This window comes from Pezoporus occidentalis, unplaced genomic scaffold (assembly GCF_034315485.1).
Source record: "Pezoporus occidentalis ecotype Australia unplaced genomic scaffold, CSIRO_AGI_Poc_V1 ctg23, whole genome shotgun sequence".
Lineage (NCBI taxonomy): Eukaryota > Metazoa > Chordata > Aves > Psittaciformes > Psittacidae > Pezoporus > Pezoporus occidentalis.
This window is the reverse complement of record NW_026914180.1, coordinates 3288014-3308087: the sequence shown is the minus strand read 5'-3', so window position 1 is coordinate 3308087 and position 20074 is coordinate 3288014. Positions and strand designations below refer to the sequence as shown.

General features: G+C 40.8%; 1 protein-coding gene across 5 annotated transcripts in view; it reads left to right on the top strand.

Moving 5' to 3' along the window:
- Positions 1 to 20074, top strand: part of PRKAG2 (protein kinase AMP-activated non-catalytic subunit gamma 2) — a 246664-nt gene that overhangs the window by 46879 nt on the left and 179711 nt on the right. Inside the window, exon 1 of one of the 5 annotated variants that reach the window (XM_062621419.1) lies at positions 72 to 158. The exons of 3 other annotated variants lie outside the window; for them this stretch is intronic. In XM_062621419.1, coding sequence (XP_062477403.1) covers positions 87 to 158 — 72 coding nt within the window. In that variant the 5' untranslated portion in view covers positions 72 to 86. Of the gene's footprint in view, positions 1 to 71; positions 243 to 20074 lie in introns of those variants that run through there. One more of the 5 variants, XM_062621416.1, reaches the window with a different exon arrangement.

Sequence of the window (20074 nt, the reverse complement as noted above, 5' to 3'; positions counted from 1 at the left end):
GCTTTCAGCTGCATTGTGTGCTGAAAACTGATGACTTACAATTGCCTAAAGCTGATGTGAAGCGGGAGCAGCTGTGGTATAGTTGGATGGCAGAAGCTTGCAGAAAAAAACTGGTTTTGTTAAAGCTGGAAAAGCATGTAATTTTCTCCCCTTCTTGTGTAAGTAGGTGCTCTGAAGGTTTTCTTGTGCTGTTGGATACCTGTTGTGAAGCAGCAAGATTTCAAGACCAAAGTTGTTTGCACGTATGTAAACTAACATAGTGAAATGTTTAAATAATTGTTTTGGTAGTGCTTATGTATTATTAGTAAGGATTTTCTTTCTTTTTCTATGGACTTAGTGCTTCTGGAAAAGTTGCTGGATTAACAGCCCTGGAGTAGTCCATTTATCCAGAGAGCAGGTGCTGCCTAGCACTGCCTTGGCTCACCTGCCAGTCTAGAACCCTGTGAGAGGATGCTGGGGTCCATTTTGGTGTCTGTTCACCCCACCGCCATCCTGTGGAGGTCTGAGAAGTTATGCTTTCCTGAAAGCTGTGATAATTTTCTGTTGCAGACTGTGGATCATTTGAAATTCAACCAAGTACAAATTAATCTCATGGCAGTGAACCTGATTTATGAGGGCACTCTCTGGGAGGGCTGGATGGCATTTGCTGCGCCAAGGGAACTGTCTCTCTATGGCTGGTGATTCTGGAGAGAAACCAGCTGCTGCGCTCTTGACTATATTCCTACCAGCTTCTCTTTCTGCTTTGCTGCTGTTGGGACCAACGTAGTTCTACCAGAGAGGATTTTCTTCTGGGAAAATGTGTTTTTATACTATTACCTAGAGTCTTTTCATCTATGCTACCAATATTACTGCTGCTTCCCCTGTGGCTGCAGCACATATGTCGGTGTGTTGCTATCAATGCTGAGCGCTTCGTTGTTTCCTTAATCTGTGCTGACTCCATAGTTTCTGGCTATTATCAGAAATATGCTCACCTCGGTAGTAATTGCATACGGTCCACTAGACTTCATGTTCTCGCCTGCGTCATCACATGAACTTGCATTAGAACTGGCTAGATCTTCCCTACAAAGAGAGGAGAAAACAAAGGGGAAGGAAGAGTGTAAGTGGCTCTTCTTATCAGCAAAAGAGAGGATTTGTTTACACAGACTAAGCTTCTAGTGCTGAATGACATAAAGGAAGAGATAATAGAGCTGCTAAGTGTTTGAGGAGGGTTGTGGGGACAAAGTATTCTCTCCAAAGAGGATACAGAAGACAAAACAAAGCAAAACCAATGCAATTATGGAAAGAAAGATATGCACCTCCAAGAGGAAGCTTAGCAGAGAAAATGGACATCAGGCAGCAGAGTTATAATGTCTACATTAAGGAAGCCAGGGCCAAGAGAGGAGGCTGGTGAAGGTCATTGTCCGAGTAACAGAGATAAGATTTGTAGGCAACAGACAAGAAATTTAAAAGGGCAAGGGGTCTCATTTTCCTTACCTTCATCCCAAAGATTTTGCCATAGCTGTGCTTCTTAGAAGAGTTAACAGAATCATAGAATGGTTTGGGTTGAAAGAGACCTTACAGGTCATTGAGTTCCAACCCTCTTACCACAGGCAGGGACACCTTCCGCTAGACGAGGTTGCTCAAAATGCCATCTAAGCTGGCCTTGAAACACTTCTAGTGATGGGACAGCCACAACTTCTCTTGGCAACCTGTTCCAATGCCTCGTGAGATTAGATGAACAGGCTGAAATAGAGGTGGCAGAAAATCTAACCTTTGCTCTTGGTTAAGTACCCAAGGGGATACGCATGGAAAGAGAAACTCCTAGGAAAAGCTGTGATGAGATGCCTTCATGTTTCCAACAAATCTGAGAACTTCTTAAGAGTCAAACAGTCCAACACTCCTGCAATGAGCAGGGACATCTTGAGCTAGATCAGGTTGGCCAGCCCCACATCTAGCCTGGTCTTGAATGTCTCCAGGGATGGCACATCCACCACCTCTCCAGGCAACCTGTACCTTTTCTTCTTCAGTGGGTTTTGCTGTATTTGCCATCTGAGTTTCTCATGTCCTGGACTACACAAAGCAGGGCTGCGTCAAAACAGAACAGTCGACTTGTTATTAGTAGCTTGTTTGTTTGTCCTCAGGCCTATTTATAAAAACAGCCCCAGGCAGGGAATTCTGCCAGCAGCCCAACCACTAAACAATTACAGATCTTTTCTTGGAGCAGTGTGTTCACATCTATGTAATCATTCAGCAGCAAACCATAGCCCCTCCTCACATGTGTATGAAAATAGCCAGTTTTATGTGCAGCACTTTTAATTTTTATTTTATTTTAAATAAAAACACAGGCTTAGAAAGTTTCCATGTTAAATTTTGTATTTTTATATGCATTAACTTACAGGGGTCACTGTCAGTTTAGTGAAACCAGGCCCAGTAAGATACACAGAACTCAAAGCTAAGTCAAAATGGTCAAATAAATATTAATCAAAAACTATACGTAGGCTGCAGACTCAGCCAAGGAATTCAGGGGACTGGTACTCACAAAGGGCCAGGTTTTTCAGCTCCCTCTGGTAAGGCTTAAGCAAAACACCAAGATGAACCCCTTCTGCAAGAGAGAAAATTCGTTTATTTTGAAAGGTTACAGTAATATCTGTGTTTATTGGTGGTATGATACTTCAAAGATTTCAGCCTCTGACTGTGGTAGATGGTTGATTGGTTTTGCATGGATAGTGTTGCAATGCAGAAGAGATGCACTTTTTAATTTGGGCATGTAGAATGACGGGGACCAAATGAGTCCCCTGGTGGCAAAAATATGCTGGAAGTAATAGGAGGCTTAAACATTAGGATCTGGCTTTTGGTTTTGTTCAGGCTGCTGTGACAGCATAGCAAGAGGATTTTGTGGGAATAGCGTGTTAAACAACAGGCAGTAAACAAGTCTAGTAAATCTTATGAAAAGTGGGAAATGAGATTCACAAATGAGACTTTGTTGGGGAGCCCTCTCCAATGGAGACGGAAAACTTTGTACAAGGCTGGATCACTTTGTGGTGCAAAGTACAAAAGTCGTGAACCAGAACATCTCTGCTTGGAGAATGCTTATTTGTTAGTCAGATTAGTTGTATTTCAGGGTTTGAAATGTTCTTTTGGAACTTGAAATATGTGTCTGTGTTTGCTAGATGTGATGCAAGGTTTTGACATTTTTGCATTTGATTTATAACTTAAGCCTTAAGGAAGACCTAGAACTTGGGATTTAAGTCCAAATCACTTAGAACTTCTTAGATCTTCAGATATTATTATTTTTTTTACTGTTAATTTATTATTATTTTGATTTATTCTTCCTTGGAGGGAAAACAAAGCAAACCTGCCTGGCTGCCATGGAGAGGTGTGGCGGGGAGGGTCTATCACTCAGATAATTTAGGCCCTGATTATATAAATACAATCTTGAAACATTTAATCCATCCATTGATGTCTGAAGATTTAGGCAAATGTTGAAGTAACTTAAAAATCAGATGCTGTGCCTAGGACTAGAGTTGGAAATCAGAAACCCCATCTCCTTTTCCTGTGTACACATATTTCTGGAAAACATTCTCCGTTAAAGGTAAGACAGAGCCAGAGTCACTGCATATCAGTACATGCAGCACATATGCAGCAAATTGGAGGGATTTAGAACATGGATGGTGGAAGCTCACAGCATTGTCTGCTGCTGCTCTTACCCAGCAGCCTGGTAATATGAATGAGAAAGATTGTATTTTAGGATGTATACTCTGTCCCTGTTAACTTTTCAGGTTAATGGGAAAAGACGAATTATGTAAAATTTTGGATGACATCACTCGAAAATGAAGTCATGCAGTACTGAAAAGCATATACATGTCTTGAACTAGAAGGTGAGGTAGTTGTAAGGAATTTGTATAGCACTTGTATAGCCTTTCTTCTTTTCACTTGTTTACTTTGTCATGTGCATGCTAGTATATAATATTGGACTAAGTGACCTTTTCTTCCTCCTTCCCCACCCCTCCTTTCCTTTTCTTCTTAAGAATTTAAAAATGAGGAGTGGAACAGAAATACAGCTCTCAGTTCCTCCTTTTTGCACAGAGCCCTTGTTGGATTGCCTTGTCTCCCTTCCCCTCCAGATTATTCAGCCACTCGTCTCTATATAAAGGGTTAAGACCTGATGTTGAAACCAGTCTCCTGTTTACAGTCATTGCAGAACTGTAGTATGGAAATTTCCATCTGCAGCAAGATTTAAAAAAAAGGAAAAAAAATCCCTGCTGATTTTGTGAACATTTAGATCCAAATAAAGAAATAGTGGCTGAATCAAGCTTGTTAATTCTGATTAGCACATACAGTGTGTTCAGCCAAAGAGGGCTAAGCTAATAGTCCCCTGTCCTCTGAAGAAATTAGCTTGCTCTGCTACCACAGCCAGTGAAAGTTTTTCAGTCTCAGCACAGGAATCACAGTTTCATTTGCATAAGTACCTAAACTGCTCAACTCTGATAATCTTTGCAGTGGGGTCTTCTAAAGTGCAGTGCTTCCCCTTCTCTAGGAAGACACGCTCAAGGTAAAAAATACTGCCTTTGTAAACTGTTGCTAGCAGTGTGTTAATTTTTCTTGTTACTTGGTTCTTCCATCTGGTTGGGCAATGACAAGTACAAGGATGTCAGTGCTTTTGCAGAGTAGCTTTCTGAGTGCAAGATATCTGTGACAGATTTAAGTCTATGATTTGATTATTTCAGGAAGGAAAAAAAGGTCTGTGGATCCTACAGGCCTTTTGAAGAAACTCGACAGCTGCTTGACTTCTCCAAAAGCAAGACCAGTGCTATCTCTATTTCACATGCTGTGTGTTACACATTTCCAGAATCACAAGGGGTGTAATGTCACATAGAATTTGCTGGATTTTTCCCTATCAGTTCTGAGCAGGCAGTAAGAAAGCACCTATCGTCCTACACCCACAGCTGCTGGCTTGCTCCTTCGCAGACCAGCCCTGTAACATAGTGTCACATAGTGCTCTTTTGGAGCACAGAAGAGTAAACTGCTTGTATTTAAAACACTAAAAACTTAAAAACTTGTATTTAAGACTCTGGTATTTTGTATCAACTGCAGAATTTAAATTATTGTTGCTGTGTTAAGTCCCTGACAGGAGCAGATTGCAAAAAGCAAACTTCATGACAAAATACACAGCTGGGAAGAGATTCTTTCCCAAGTTGATGCTTCTCAGTTGTGTACAAGTGAAGGTTTGTCGCTGGGCCAGTCCAGGGAGGAGCGCTTGATATGTTTGTGAAATGATATTGCTCGTCTGTGTGCAGCTGAGAGGCAGATCCTGTTCTTGTGTGCTGTGTGCTCAGTGCTCACTTGAGCATGCCTGGACACTGACTAATGAGCTTGGCCACCCCAGCATCTTCAGGCTGCTCTAAGTGACTGTGGGACTTTTTTCATGTAAGCAAGGTTGAGGGTGTTCCTCTTCCTCGAACTTTGTTTTTAGGATAAGTTATAATAATCTTCTCTTGCCTTTGTAAACCCCAACCCAAAGCTCTGCATAGCAATAATCATCAAGGATAATAATTCAACATTATAGTGAATTGTATTTGCAGAGGCTTTTACAAGCATTACGCAGCTAACTGTCGCAACAGTTTGGCTGTACACAAGCATTACAATTGGTTTGTAGCTGTGGAAACCCCTTGCTGAAGTGCAGAGCTGTATTGAAAGTACAATTGAAATAAATGGTGGCACTGGGATGGATTCCAGAAATACCTTTTGCCAGATTAAGGCAGGATGCTTGGGTTTACCTGGCAATGAAAAATACATGATAATACATAACCTCTGTACTTACTGGGAAGAGGAAGCATCCCCAGACAGCATCTGGGGGGGTGTACCGTGCATGTTTTTAACTCTGCATTGACAGCTGCAGATGATCTCTGGTTGAATAGCACAGAACGTGGTGGGCTTTCCCCATTCCTGCGTTGGTTACATGTAGAGGTGTTGGCCTTGTGCTCACCAGCTCTCTGCTGTAGAGCACACTGGAACAGTCAAGCAGGATTTGTCCAGGGGAATGAGGAAACACTGTAAGAATCAGGATCAGAATTTGTTTTTAATCTGGCTGCCTTTAGGTTGCCAGAATTCACATGAAACATTACCTCTGGCACAAGGAATTCTTAAGTGATTCCTTGTAGGCTGTTTTAATTGGCCATGGAGTTGTTCCCCTTGTACCGTCCTTGTGTTAGAGGAGGACAACAAAAAGGTGAACGTAGATATGCAGATGAAATACTGATGTCATTAGTATTTCCACCTCAGTGCTTACCTGGGACTCACAGGCTTTTCTAAAGCTACTGTGCCCAGAGAACACCCTACTGCTATTACTGAAGATGGAGCATGGTCTCTCCAGCTTCACTAGTGGTGGGAAAGGCAGTGAAATGGGAACAAGGCTTCTGTGCTCTTAGCTAGTCCTAAAGCCATGGCTTGAAAGAAAACCAGGAAAAATCTATTTCACAGCTTTATTTCCATTTCCAGTTCCATTGTTTTTGCTTGCACAGACAGTCTTCCTAATTTGTATAGAACGAAACATCTACAGTGGAAGAGAAAATATCTTAAAAATTAGACAATACTCATACACCCCTCTGGGGGAGATCACACAAAGTTTTCCAGGCTTTATTGTTGAGAGATGTGCTGGTGAGATACATCTGGGTCTGCATGCATGGGTTTGTGTGGTAAAACATGAGCGCTTCAGATTAACGGTGAAATCCTGGCAGGGGTCAAGCCAGTGGGATTTTAGCCAGTGATTTTAATCAGAGCCAGAATTTCACCCCAGGTCTATAATCTTGTGTAATCTGTCTTTGAAGTCATGTGGATTTTTAACCAATGCTTTATATAATAACAAAACAATTCACCACCAACCCAATACTGTTTGTTTTCCTGCGTAACCAAAACTGAATGTTCCACATGTGTTTTTCAAAAACTAAAATGGTACTGAATTATTTTTTTCCCTTTTTTGGAAGATGGGGTATTTGTAGAGTCAATTTGATGGCGTGGGTATATTTTTCTTTTAAACCCCAAGTCTGACCTCATAGCTAACCATGCTTTAAGCTTGAGGTTGGGATAAAGACTTATGCAGATCTCTTCCAGCCTGAATTTGTGGTCCTGTTTTAGGTCTTAGAGAACTGCCTTTTAGACTTATCTGCTGGTTAAAAATCTGATAGGCTGCTGAAAATGCAGTTTGTCTCCTAAAAATGAAAACAATTATTAACAACAGTTCCAAGTAAGAATTTCTGAGTTTAGGTGCATATTTGAGGCCTTGTGGCCAGGCACTGGCACTACTAAAACCTGAGGAACTTCCATCTTCAGCTTACATGGCCCCGGAATTTTACTCTGTCATCAGTTCAATATTAGGGAATTTTAAGACTGTAGGTGTGTTTTGAGCCTTAGGAGCAAAAGAAAAGGTGAGATGAAATCACCTTCAGTACTATAGTCAAATGCTCCCATGTCAGAGTGAATTAGAGGAGTATCACACAAAATCTTTGAGGCCAGTACTCCTGTGGTGTATTGAAAGTGCTTGTTTCTTTCAGATCACCAAATATACAAATCCTAGGAGGTTTTCAAAACAAGACTGGCTAAAGCCCCATGCAACCTGGTTGGAGTTCACTGTTGACCTTGCTTTCAGCAGTAGGTGGGTCTAAAGACCTGGAAATCCCTTCAACTTTGAATTGGTTTATGACTTTGAATCATGCACAATCTCCTTGAATAAGCATTAGCAGGTCCTTGTTAAATACTGACTATAAGTTATTAGGTGATAATATATCAGATAATCTTTCTAGTGCAGACTGTTTTTAACTCCTGTACACATGGAGGACTGGAAGCTGGATTTTTGCTTTGCGTTTAAATTACTCAGTTATTCGACCCATAATTAATGTTTTTGAGGCTTCAGTGCCAGTTACCTTCAGAATTGGAGATCACTGGTGGAAGGTATACAACAGGTCAAACACAAGTGCTTGAGAGTAATGAAAAAATTGCTATATAACACTCCTTGGCCTCTGCAGAAATCAACCCATGTGGGAAGAGCAGCCTTTGAGGGATTTTATGAATCTCTCTTTCTTGCTGCCTGCATTAATGTAAAGTCCTGGTTCCTCTCGGTGCTAGGCTCTATAGAGACGTACAATGAAAGAAATATTTTGGTCTAAGGAGTTTATATTATGTATGGTCAAAGCTGAGGAAGGGCTTCAACAGAAACCTAGGCAGGTAAATTACTTGCTGAAAGTCAGAATGTATGTTAGCAACAGACAGGACTCATGATTCCACGTGCTGTTGACTTCATGATGAAATCTTCTGGTATTTAGGAATTGTAATCTACATCTGGGAAGATTTTATACTCCTCAACAGCAATATCTTAATTCAGGGGTAAAATCGCTGTTGACCTGTAAATCAAAACACACATTTTGATTTACAAACAGTTAAGGAAATCTTTCTGGCTGTATTAATTCACCTATGTTGTCAGTTTCATGACTTACCTTTTTCAACCTCAGTTGCATAGAATTGCATAGAATTTTGCATTTTGTTAAAAATAATCAGCTGGCAGTTCCTGTTCTTTTGTGGCTTCTTCATTTGCATGATTTTTATCTTAATTTTTTTTTTAACCTTTCATTTCCTTTCCATTTTTCCCATCTTAAAAGAAAAACCTGTGCCCTTACAGATCAGTCAGGTTTGAATGAACTTGCAAGTATCTGACTCAAGCTAAATTTGCTGCGCAACACATTTTTTTTAAGCTATGAGTTTGGTAAGGGTTAACTTTATATTGCTTAGAGTTGAATGTTCCAGCCTGGGAATTGTTTCAAGTGGCAGATTAAGAGGTTTATGAAGAGGTTTGTCTAAAGTACGTAGGATTTGCAATAGCAGGTGAAATAATTTGCCAGCAAAGCCTGGTAACCTGCCTCCAGGAGTTGTCAGTCTCTAATGCTGTGGTGGAAATTTGCTCTTTTCTCAGCCTTCCATGTACAATCAGGTTACTTGTATAATGCATCATAGGATAACTTGGATACCAGCTCTATAGCCTCCACCTGTCTGACCTGTCAACACACCAGGCCTTCCTTGTCATCAACCTGAGGAATGGAAAGATGGACATAGGTAACAGTATAATCTCTTTGTCTAGTTCCTGAATTCCATGTGAACAGGAAGGTTTGGGTTTTTTTTCCCCCCATCCCTCTTTTATTTTGTGCTTCCAGAGAGAGTGCAGGCTGTAATCAGTCATGTGGCTTGCTTTCTGCATGATGACTGTCAGCACTTGAAGGAAAACCTTAAATTGCCAAGCACTGCTGTAAATTGGACAGGTTGCTGCATGGCTGGTTGGGCATTGTACCATGCCCATGTCTCTCCAGCTAAAAGCAAAGAGAATAAAGTGCTGTGTTGAAATGGAAGCTTTACATTTTTGGCTGCTTTAAATTCTCTTTTTGAGCTTTTGCATTCATAATAAAACACTTTTAAAGATAGCGTTTACTGCTTTGACACTAATCAGGCCAGTGTTTCTGTACCTTGAAACTCCAAAACTTGCTCAATTATTAAATGTCATACCACGTCAGGGTCATATTTCACCCTTGCTTGCCCTCTCAGCACCTATTTATTGTATAAATATTACCACAGCAAGACCACTCGGTGGAACAGGGCTTTCATCAGTGTTTCTGCTTTCATCAGTGTTACCCGGGCAGCACATGAAGCAAAATCTCTAAGCAGCGAAGCAAACAAAGACAATAGTGTGACTTGGTGTAACAGTACATTGGCAACCAGTTCACCTCTCCCAACTCCAGCCTCCATCTTCTCATGGGTAACGGAGCTGGTTGCAGAAGGGTGTGTTGTCTGAGGAACATTAATGAGTGAGGGCACTTTTTGCTCTTGAATCTGTGATTGACTTTGTGGGCAGTCTTTGTGCTGCATTCTCGCTACTGGTGAAATGGGAAGTGTGTGTGAGTTTTGCAAGAATGCTGAGATGTAGCTAAAGTGTTTGGTGGACAGCTTGGATGGAATTTAAGCCTTGTTGGAGCATTTTGCAATGTAAACATAGAATAAAAAAAAGTACCTGATGAGAAAGCATACTTGATCTGTTTGTACTTTTTCTGGATCTCTTTCCTAAAAGTGATCCCTGGGTTTTGCTGAAGGGAAGGTGCAGTTTCTGCAAAAATAAAGTCATGTTTCTGGTGCCAAAGGATAGATAATTATGCAGACAAGAGAACTCGAGAGACAAAAAGGTTGCCACCTACAGGACCTTGCTCATTCACTCTGGGAGCAGAGGGCTGGCTAAAACCCACTGTCCACCAATCTCGGTTAAAGTTCTGAGTGCACAGGGAAAACGTAGTTGATGTTGAAAGAGCAAACAAGAATGGTATCTGTATCTACATATTTGTTCATGTGTGCTAGAGGTTATTTTCTATTCAAATTGTGAACTTTGTTGAAAGCTATAGACTTTGCGTAGAATTCTGTTTGTGGGAAGTTGTTCTCTAGCATGAATAATTTGAATACATAAGCACTGAATAAAAGGGAAAAAAAATGATTACAAATGTTGTGACTGTGAGAATATGTTGAAGGCTATAGTATGTGAGAGAGTTATTAGAACCACTTAAGACCAGGACTATCCAAATACATATTTTTCTTTCAGTTTGTGATGTGTGGTGAAGGCAGGTCTAATGTTATGAAAACTATATTTAATTCCTCTGCATTGTCAGAGAGCTCATAATTATATTTTCTGTTGTGGGAAAAAGCAATTGAAACTAGAACAGATTCAGCCTTTCTGAAATCAAAGCCAAGGTCTTAAGCCCCATCTCTGTGACACACCTGGAAGCACTGGCTTCCCATTCTGGCCCTTTGGAGAGGACTCAGTCCAGCCTCTTGCACTGAAGCAGGATAGGTGTAGCTAGATCGGACAGAGGTCACTGAGGGCCAATAGGTCACACAGAGCCAGAGCGACTGACAAAAAGAGGGAACACATGCTGAAGCAGTACATGGTGCTTCTACAACCAACTCTCTTATCCTGGTCCTGCACACAGACAGATGTACAGGTTGAAGAACTGCCTCTACTGAATCCAGATGAGAGGATGGGATGATGCTACACCTCCCTCATCCAAGACCACCATTTCAATGAAAGTGGAGTGTGTAGGATGTTACAAAACTCAGATACGGCCTCTCAGTCTAACAAAACTGGGCCACCTCTAGCTAAGCTTGTTTTGGTAGAAGTTGTTACTTGTAGGGTATGCCATCTTCCAAAGCAGTGGGTTCTGCATCACCCCTTGGTACTGTCTTAAACTTTGTCATCATCTTGACAAGAAATTATCCCTAGTGTGCAACCTAATTCTTATTTCCTGCTGATTAAGTTGATTTATTTTTGTTCTTGGCTTAGTGACCAAGGAGACTTTTTGACCATTTACGTGTTATTCCTTTTCTTCTCTTTCCTAGTCTTGAAACCCCAATTTTATCAACCTACAGTACATATTTGCTTTATTTGATAATCTTCCTCTTGTTCTCAGGATTGTTCCATTTTGGGGCACTGTGTTTTGAAGAATCTCTGGACAAATAAGGTAGAGAAGGGAACTCACAAGAGTCGTATGAAGTGGAAAAATTGGACATTTGTCCTGGTTTGCAGCAGTTTTGTGTCACTGACTCATCCTCAAGCAGTTATCCCTTTTAGCAGCTCAGCTAATGGCCAGCTGTTCCCTGCTTCACATTTGGGCATTTCCTTCCTCCTTTCTCTAGCACTTTTTAGTTTATGGTGTTTTATTTCACAGATGAGGATCAGTTCTCAGTTTTCGAGATCATACTGGTTCCTCTTGCTGTCCCTAAGAATGCTCATGCAGTCAAAATGAAATGATGTCGTAATTATTATGAAGTAATCTTCTCTAATCTCTTATCCAGGTAATAAATAAAAGCACTGCCTACAACCAGGCCAACAGTAATGCTGTGCTGGAGTCTTCCAACTTTAGTGGCAAGCCATTGCTAGTTACTAGTTCCCTTTTTGAGGTCCTTTTGAGAGTGGGCACTCTCACAGTGATTTTCAGCTGCACCTTATTTCTCTAATTTGGTTATGAGAATGTCCCGTGTAGCAATGCAAGAAGCTCACCAGAATTCAAAGCATATTGTATCTACTGTCTTCTTGACTCAAAAGCTGTTTACTGCTTCACATTAATTTAAATTTTGATTTATTCTTAACCTAGCCATGTAAGTTATTTATTTTAATCTCATCTGAGTAGCCACAGTAATTCACTGATCCCCCAAATTACAGAATACGGTTATGCCTCCTGCTCTGTAATTCCCTCACTTGGATGATAGAAAGTACCAAAAAACAAAAAAAATCTCCAATGCAGTCATATATATATATAAAAATACTTTTTTTTGGAGGCTTTTGTTTACTGCCTGTATACAGGTTGAGGGGAAAAAAAAAGAGTTAAAGATTTCCTCTGCAGACCTAGTTTGTCGCTTAGGTTACTCGAGTGGGTAGAAAATACTTCTCATGCTGGTGGAGAGCAGAGTGTTATTTCCTTTGGCAACAGAAATATTTCAGAAGCTTCTATACACATTTTTTTTTCCTCTATCTGTGCTTAGAAATGACTGAGCTTTGTATTATTGCCAATCTAAGACTGTTCTATCATGTAACACATCGTACAACTCCAGTAATATTCCCTGATTTATGTCTGCTCTAGCACCTTACAGCATCTGTGTGCAAACCATGTTTTCTTGACTAGTTTTGCTTTTTAATTCTTGCTCTAATATGCTTTGCCATTTATAAGCTTTCACTGTGTCCAGGTAAACAGAATATAAGGGTCTTGGGAAAATAGCCTTGTCATCCAGTTTGTGACCTGGAGTGTCTGGGATGTGGAAGCAAACCTGAAGAGAGGCTCTGGTGAGCAGTGAGGAGGAAAAGTGGGGTTTGTGGAGCCAAAATGTCACTGTGTAGTCCTTCCCTGGGTTGAGTCTAGCTATTTTTGGTAAAAAAAAAAGCCCCAAACACAATGCTTGGCTGTTAGCTTGAGCAGTAGTTTAACTGTGTATGTTTGTGTATGTGAGATAGGAACGGATGAGCTATCCTGCCTCTGAAAGTGTAGTCCTGCTTGAGAAGAAAATTGCCATTTCCAAAATCTGCTGGTATGTTTTTGCCATGTTGAACAAAGAAATAAGGAAGATGTGTACATCTTCATCCCTCTGGGCAGTTCTCAGCCTTCACTGAATCATGAGCTTTTCTTACTGTTTTGTTTGAAGTCCTTAATTCCATAACAGTCCCTAATCCTCACCTTCCCAATTATCCAGGTGTGACCATTTTTACTCACAGAGGCAGCCCTGTTAGCAGTGCCAAACTTGGAAAATTTGCATTTCTCTAAGAAAAATCACTGCAGAAAGAAGAACACAAGTAAAGTGTTGCTGGGAAAGCAGCATCAGTGTAGGCAGTAAGGAAGTCATTGAAGTGGAACAATGAGGTAAACCTGACGTTGATTGGATTTAAAGCTCTAATCGCTTTCCCTTGCACATGAGTCTCATATTTGTTGTTAACTTTAATGAGACTTATGTGCCAAGCCTGCAAGGAGAATTGGTCCCTAATTCATCTCGTTGCTGAACTGTTCCATTAGAAAGTATTCCCATGTCTTTCTGTTGAAATTTTGGTTGACAGTATTGACACAGGCACAGACTTTGCAATGAGGAATGTGCCTCAGATCTGGTAGCTGTGGTGAGAAACAGCACCTGGGTAGATGGAGACATATGCCGACTAGCATGCAACTAAAGCTCCTTAGCTCCTGCACTCTCCTGCACTGACTGGGTAAATGATTTTCTCTGTTTTTCTTTCCTCAGTTTCTAAAAAGAGGGCTAATTTGTCTTTGTCTCCATGATAGAGCTATCATAAGCCTGTTTGTAGAGCTCCTTGGCAACTCAAGTTTTATTTGGCTGTTATTGTGAACTTCATTCCTAATCAGCATTACTCTGAACTTTGATGTTAACTTTGGCCTACAGATATCTTACGTGGTTCCAAAAAAGTGAATACCAGGTGAGCAGCTTCACCAAATTTTAACAGTGGCTTAATGAATACACTTACAGTAATGATCTTATAAACCCAGAATAATTGAACAACAACCCACAAATCAGTCACAGTCTGCAAAATCCTAATTTGTGGCCACTTTCTGCCATCATCTTCATAAGATTTTTAATTTATTGTGCTTCTTTTTCATGTTAATTTGCCCTGTGCTCTGCAAAAGCTACTTCAGCTTGCTGGCAGCTCAGGAATGGAAGCAGACCTGTTGCTCCTTGGCAGCAGGTGAATGCCTTGTTGCTTGAAGAGCCGTCCAGATTCACGTTTCCCTGGCAGCCAGCAGTTCAGCCAGGCCTCTTTGCTGCAGAGCTTTTCTGGGGGAAATTCCTAACTTATTTTCAAACTTCTGAATAGCATTTTGGCTTCAGAATTTCTTTCTGCTCCCAGCACCCTGGGGCTTTGCCTGCTAGGCTGCCTTGCCTCCGTAACTTAGACTTTTTTTGGCTTGAGGGTGGCATTATTTAGGAGCTGCTCAAAATCCTTAGAACAATGTAGGACATGCAACAAAGAGATCAAAATAACCATTTTAAGATGTCGAAGTACTTGAGGAAAGTAGAATATTTTTCCTGGAGTCATTCGTAGTTGCTATAATGGATTTAAATATTCCCTTAGTTTTGTGTCACATGTATTTGTGGTCAAAATATGAATGGAATTAAGTAGCGAAACATGACTTGTGGAAATTGCTGTTGTTGGCAATATAATGCAGGTTCTGGACTGTTAGCGTTAATATGTGATATTTGTTATCAGTCATTGGGAGGTCTGCTGTGGGTTGTTTTGGGCTGCTTTGGCTCTTTCACTAGCAAAGGCTAACAGCCTTATTATTTGGGATAACATTAAATTGCATTCTCTAAACTAACCCTGCACTCTTTCAACTGCAACTACAATTACTGGGAGTTGAGTGGGTGATAGCTTTTTGGCATAAAAAAAAGGTTTTATTTTTCACTAATTACAATACTCTGATATCTCCTAAATGAAACATATTGAATTACAGCTGGGTCGTAAATCACGGTTTTCTTTTCCTGTGCTCTTGCTACATTCCTACTTGGAAAACTAAAATAAATTCTAGATTATCATGTCCTTTTGTAGATCTTACAAGAAACGTTTTTAGTCAATAGTATAAATCTCAGTTGTTTAACCTCTGGCCAGAAATGATGCCTATAAGGTATTATGTGGTGCCTGAAATGTTTCTCTCAGCTTGGATTGTTTTGTGGATTTGGATGATAAGGTTGGGGCTTTGCTTTGTTTTTCTCATATACAATTGTACTGGGGTGTTTGGCTTAAACAGCCAAAAAGAGGTAGGGAAATTCTAAGAGAATTTCTGTCATAGCTATTGACATGTACATATTGGAACAAATGATACATGTAGTCATTTCTGAATGGTTTTGCTCTATTGGTTTACATCAGAATAAATGGTGATGGAGATATGTGTTTGTGAGGACCAGTTTAACTGGTTGGGTTGGTTTTTCATCAGGATACAGAAGGAACCCCTAGAATCACTGGGAGATGTCCTAGAGCTACTTTAGTACTCCTTGGAGTCCCCAAGAAGACTCCAAAGGCAGCAGCACCTGGGACGCCACCCACAAAGCCTGACATATGACCACCATGGGAACCATGTAGGGTTTTATTGTGCTGTTGGAAGACACTAACTGGAGGTGAGTCCAGCTTAAGTAGCTGATGACTCCCGGAGCTTTTGTTGGGCTGGTTGGATGTGCAGATTTCGGGCATTCCTTTTAGCTTTTCTGTAGGTTGGTCTGAGAGATGGACTGGGGACATGTGCTTGTTTGGGGGGAATGCCTCTATGTGGGCTCCCAATGGTATATTGGGCCAGGCTGCAGTTATCTTCAAAGCTTTACCTTTGATAGACCTGTGTCTGGGGAGCAGCACCACTTCATTTGATCCTGTTTTCGCATCCCTCTAGAAGCAGATGTGTGATCTTGAGGTTTTAGCAGAGGTGATGATGGAAGAGACTGAGATTATGCAGGATAATCCTAACTTTCAGCCCCTGAAGGGCAAAACACAGAATTTATTTCCTAGGCTTGACCTACACTGGAAAAAAGCTGAGACTGAGAAAAGATGTAACCATGCTGGAATGTTTGCGTTTTAGGGTATGTTTGGAATAAATGGTATCCTATATGTGAAACTGGAGTGTGAGCCACTCCCCAGGAGATGGAGAACTGGTAACTGATGAGGGTGAAAGTTAAAGACTTTATATTTTGCATGTGTGTTAATTAGCAGAACAAAATAATGAAAGGAAAGGACAGAAATAAGAGAGAGCAAAAGAAATTATAATGAGAAATGTGGGCAAATGTGTTACTGCCATATTTAGCCAGCTGAGTTGATAACAGTGTATCGATAGACTACCTAAATAAAATGCAGGAGTCCCTACAGTCCCTATATGATTGGTGCTCATTGTGTGAGCATGATGTGTCTGATCATGTGAAGCAGCATGCAGACATGTGCCACTTAATGTGATGGTGCTGCCTATATGCTGATCAGCTGGCAAGAGAGGATCTGCGACAGACTGCCCTTTAGTAGCTCTGTGAAGATCCACATGGCCCATCCCTGCTGAAAGGATACAGCGTCCCCTTGAAGAGGGAAAATTTAAGCTTCTGTTCATTTTCACAGTTCTCATAGGCTCTTAGGTGTTTGGTTTTTTTTTTCTGAAATAAACTGTGAGCAACAAATCATCTGCACCTTTTTTGTTTCAGCTGACACTTATTTCCTTCCTCTTTCTCTTTGAAGAGCTGAACATTTCTTTTGTAGTTGTTTGTTGAACTGTTGGCCCAAGGTCTATTAGAGTTCTCAAACCTTTGCAGTTCTGTGGTTGCAGAACATATTATAAGACCTCAGGAACTACGAACTCAAGCCAGAAAGTAAACAGCTGTAACAGCAGTACAAAGAGCAGGTTTTTTTTATCCCTTTGAACGCAGATTTGTGGTTGCCAAATATCCACATCAGTTTTGGGGCCTGAATTGCTTGATCTTACGTTTGAAATTTCAAACAAAAATTGTTTGTGGTTAACAGTGTAAAACATGTTTCCAGTTGTTCTTTTCACTGTCCTTTTTGCAATGCTTTGAGCGTCCTCTTTGGTCTTCACAGGTTACATAAAGAAGTTTCAGTGAGTTTGAATTCCTCAAGCACAGAGAAACAAGGGGCAGAGAAATCAATCTAGACTGGCCTTGCTCTCAGTGGCAATTTTGCCTTGCTGTTGGCTCTTGGAAACAGTTTGACCGATTGAGAAAACCGGCTCTGGAATTGCTATAGTTGTCAGAGCTACCTATCAGTAGAGAACATGCTGTACGCATGGTACTGTCTTATTGGCTACTACAAATCAAAGAGGATTTGAATGAATTTCATTAGATGTTTCTGACTATCCCAGTCCAAATTAATATATAAGGATTTTATATAAACATACATAAGAAGCCTTGAAAGAATATTGGTAAGGTTACAAAGTCAGCACCTCAAAAGTTAAGAAATGTTTGGATACAAGTAGCTTGTGCAACTTAAATTCCTTTCTTTTCTACAGATGCATATGTCCGTGTATAAGCCTGTAATATGCCATTGGTGTTATGGTAAGGTATGCTGCCAGGCCTTCAGCTTCCTCGTTGGCACATATACTGACATTGGCCTACCAGCTTCTGTCTTCTCTTTGGAGAGGATATATTAATCACAAAGAAGATTAATATATTTTAATGAAAAAGGATGCCAGACAAACTGATGAAGTGTTGTCCTATAGAATGCAGGTCTCGTACAGGTGCTATGACATATGTCAGCCCTGTGTCTTCTGCTGCCTCAGATGGCAATAAGGATCTCTATTTAGGCAACTGAGTGCCACCCTTCATACCCATTTACTATCCTGTAAGTTTAAACAGTAGGTCATATGTAGACACTTGTGGTGGGACACCGAAGGTTATGGGTCTTAATCTTGGTGGACTCCTGTCCATAATGTCAGATGACCCTGTATCTTTCCTTCAGGACTAATCAATTCTGTTAATGTTTTTGGAGGTGGGCAACAGTGAACAAACTCTTCTGCCCATTCCCAACAAAGCTGTCTCACTGCCATCCTGTGCCTTCAGCCACTCTTCACTCATTAGGGGGCCTATAGAGATGCTGCGGAGGGACTCTTCATTAGGGACTGTAGTGATAGGACAAGGGGTAACGGGTTAAAACTTAAACAGGGGAAGTTTAGATTGGATATAAGGAAGAAGTTCTTTCCTGCAAGGGTGGTGAGGCACTGGAATGGGTTGCCCAGGGAAGTTGTGAATGCTCCATCCCTGGCAGTGTTCAAGACCAGGTTGGACGAGGCCTTGGGTGATATAGTTTAGTGTGAGGTGTCCCTGCCCATGGCAGGGGGGTTGGAACTAGATGATCTTAAGGTCCTTTCCAACCCTAACGATTCTATGATTCTATGATTCTATGACTACTTAATCCCAGTTTCCATTCTGTGGATGTCTGAAATCAATTTCAATCCTCTTGTCCAGCAAGTATTAGAGTCTGTCCTCTACCTCTTGATCACTTGCTCCTTTTGTGATATTTTCAGACACTGTAGCTGCTTACTAGCTAGTCTTGCCAAATTCTCTCCCATAGTCCTCTTCTTCTTCTGAGGATGTCAGTTGTTCAGCCCCACTGCTGCCAGTGCTTGTCCAGTATTTCTGTATAAAGTAGCTTTATTTAGATGCATTTTTGTAAGGAGAACGGAAATGTTTGCCCAATGCAGTCTGCCCTGCCAAATCAAAACTCTTTAACATGAATTAAGGAGGAGCTAGAAATCTCCTAATAAAATTCACCAGAATATACAGAAATGATGTATTTTCTGCTGTGTTTTTTAGAAGTGGCTTAAATATTTTGTCTGAAGTTTTTCCAGATCGTTCCTTTTTGGGGCAGATGCAGCTCTGGAAAATTTCTGCCTTTTTACATTACAGTTTGGCAAGGCTTAAAGGCAACTTAAAACAAGTCGTTAAAATAGGAATTGCCAAATAGTAGATTCAAATGCAGTCCATGTTTTGAGCATGTGGCTGTAGCTGACGCCATGTATCAAGTTTATGGCTTTACATCTAGTTTTGTAAGGCATTAGAGCCGCTGACTTGCTGTGCAGCTTTCTGAGTAGCTGACACAGGAGCTGCCGCCTAGCGTTTTTTATAAACTGAAGAAATTTAGTAGTGGGGTAAGACTGCTATGGCCTGCTTGGTATTGTCCTGTTATCTCCTTGATGATAAGAAATTAATTTGGACTGAGAGCTTAGTTTAAGTAGCTGAATGCTTGTGGTTACATCTGGAGGAATAAGCTACTCTGGTGGTTGCTTAAAACAACAAATTGAGTGTCTTAAAAAGATCCGTGTGCAATGGCTTTCACTGCAGTGAGTGTACTGTTGTGGGTTTGTATGTGTGTGTGAGAGATGAAAACGTGGAGATACATCTTTGAAGTGCTGTGCTTGCTTTTTATTCAATGTGAATGACTCCTTTCCTTCTAAGAGGTGCTCATCTGTTAGCACTAGTACTGGCCATCCCCAAAAGTTTCATGCTAGAAGGACCTACAGGACACTTATGTCCTATTCACAGAGGCACACCAAAAGCCACCGCTGTAACGTGCTACAGGAAAGGAGCTGGAGTAATCAAGGGTGCTACCAGCTTTTTACTTTGAAATTTACTTTCATGTCAGGAAGAATTTGTTAGATAAATTTCCCAGGTGGCCCTGGGAAAGGGACCACACATAAAAAGATGAAAAAGAAGCAAACAAGGCACTTTCACATCAGGGCAGGAAGGAAGGAAGAAGAGGAAATCCCTCCTGTCCCAAACCCCTCCTTTCGTTTTAGCCTTGAGTGTGTGAATCACCTCTTCTTCTCTGTGATCCAATATTCATTTCATGCAGGAGCATACCATTTGTCCTTTCAGTCTTTGAACATCAAATGGTAGCACTAAACCAGATAAACCTATTTACTTTTGTAAAACTGAAGTGAGAAATGGATTCGAGAAGAAGGTTAGCTATGTAAAAATTAGTGGATGCTGCTGGTGTTCACTTTTCCCTGGAAGGATCTCAATCATTCATGGACAAGCTGTAACT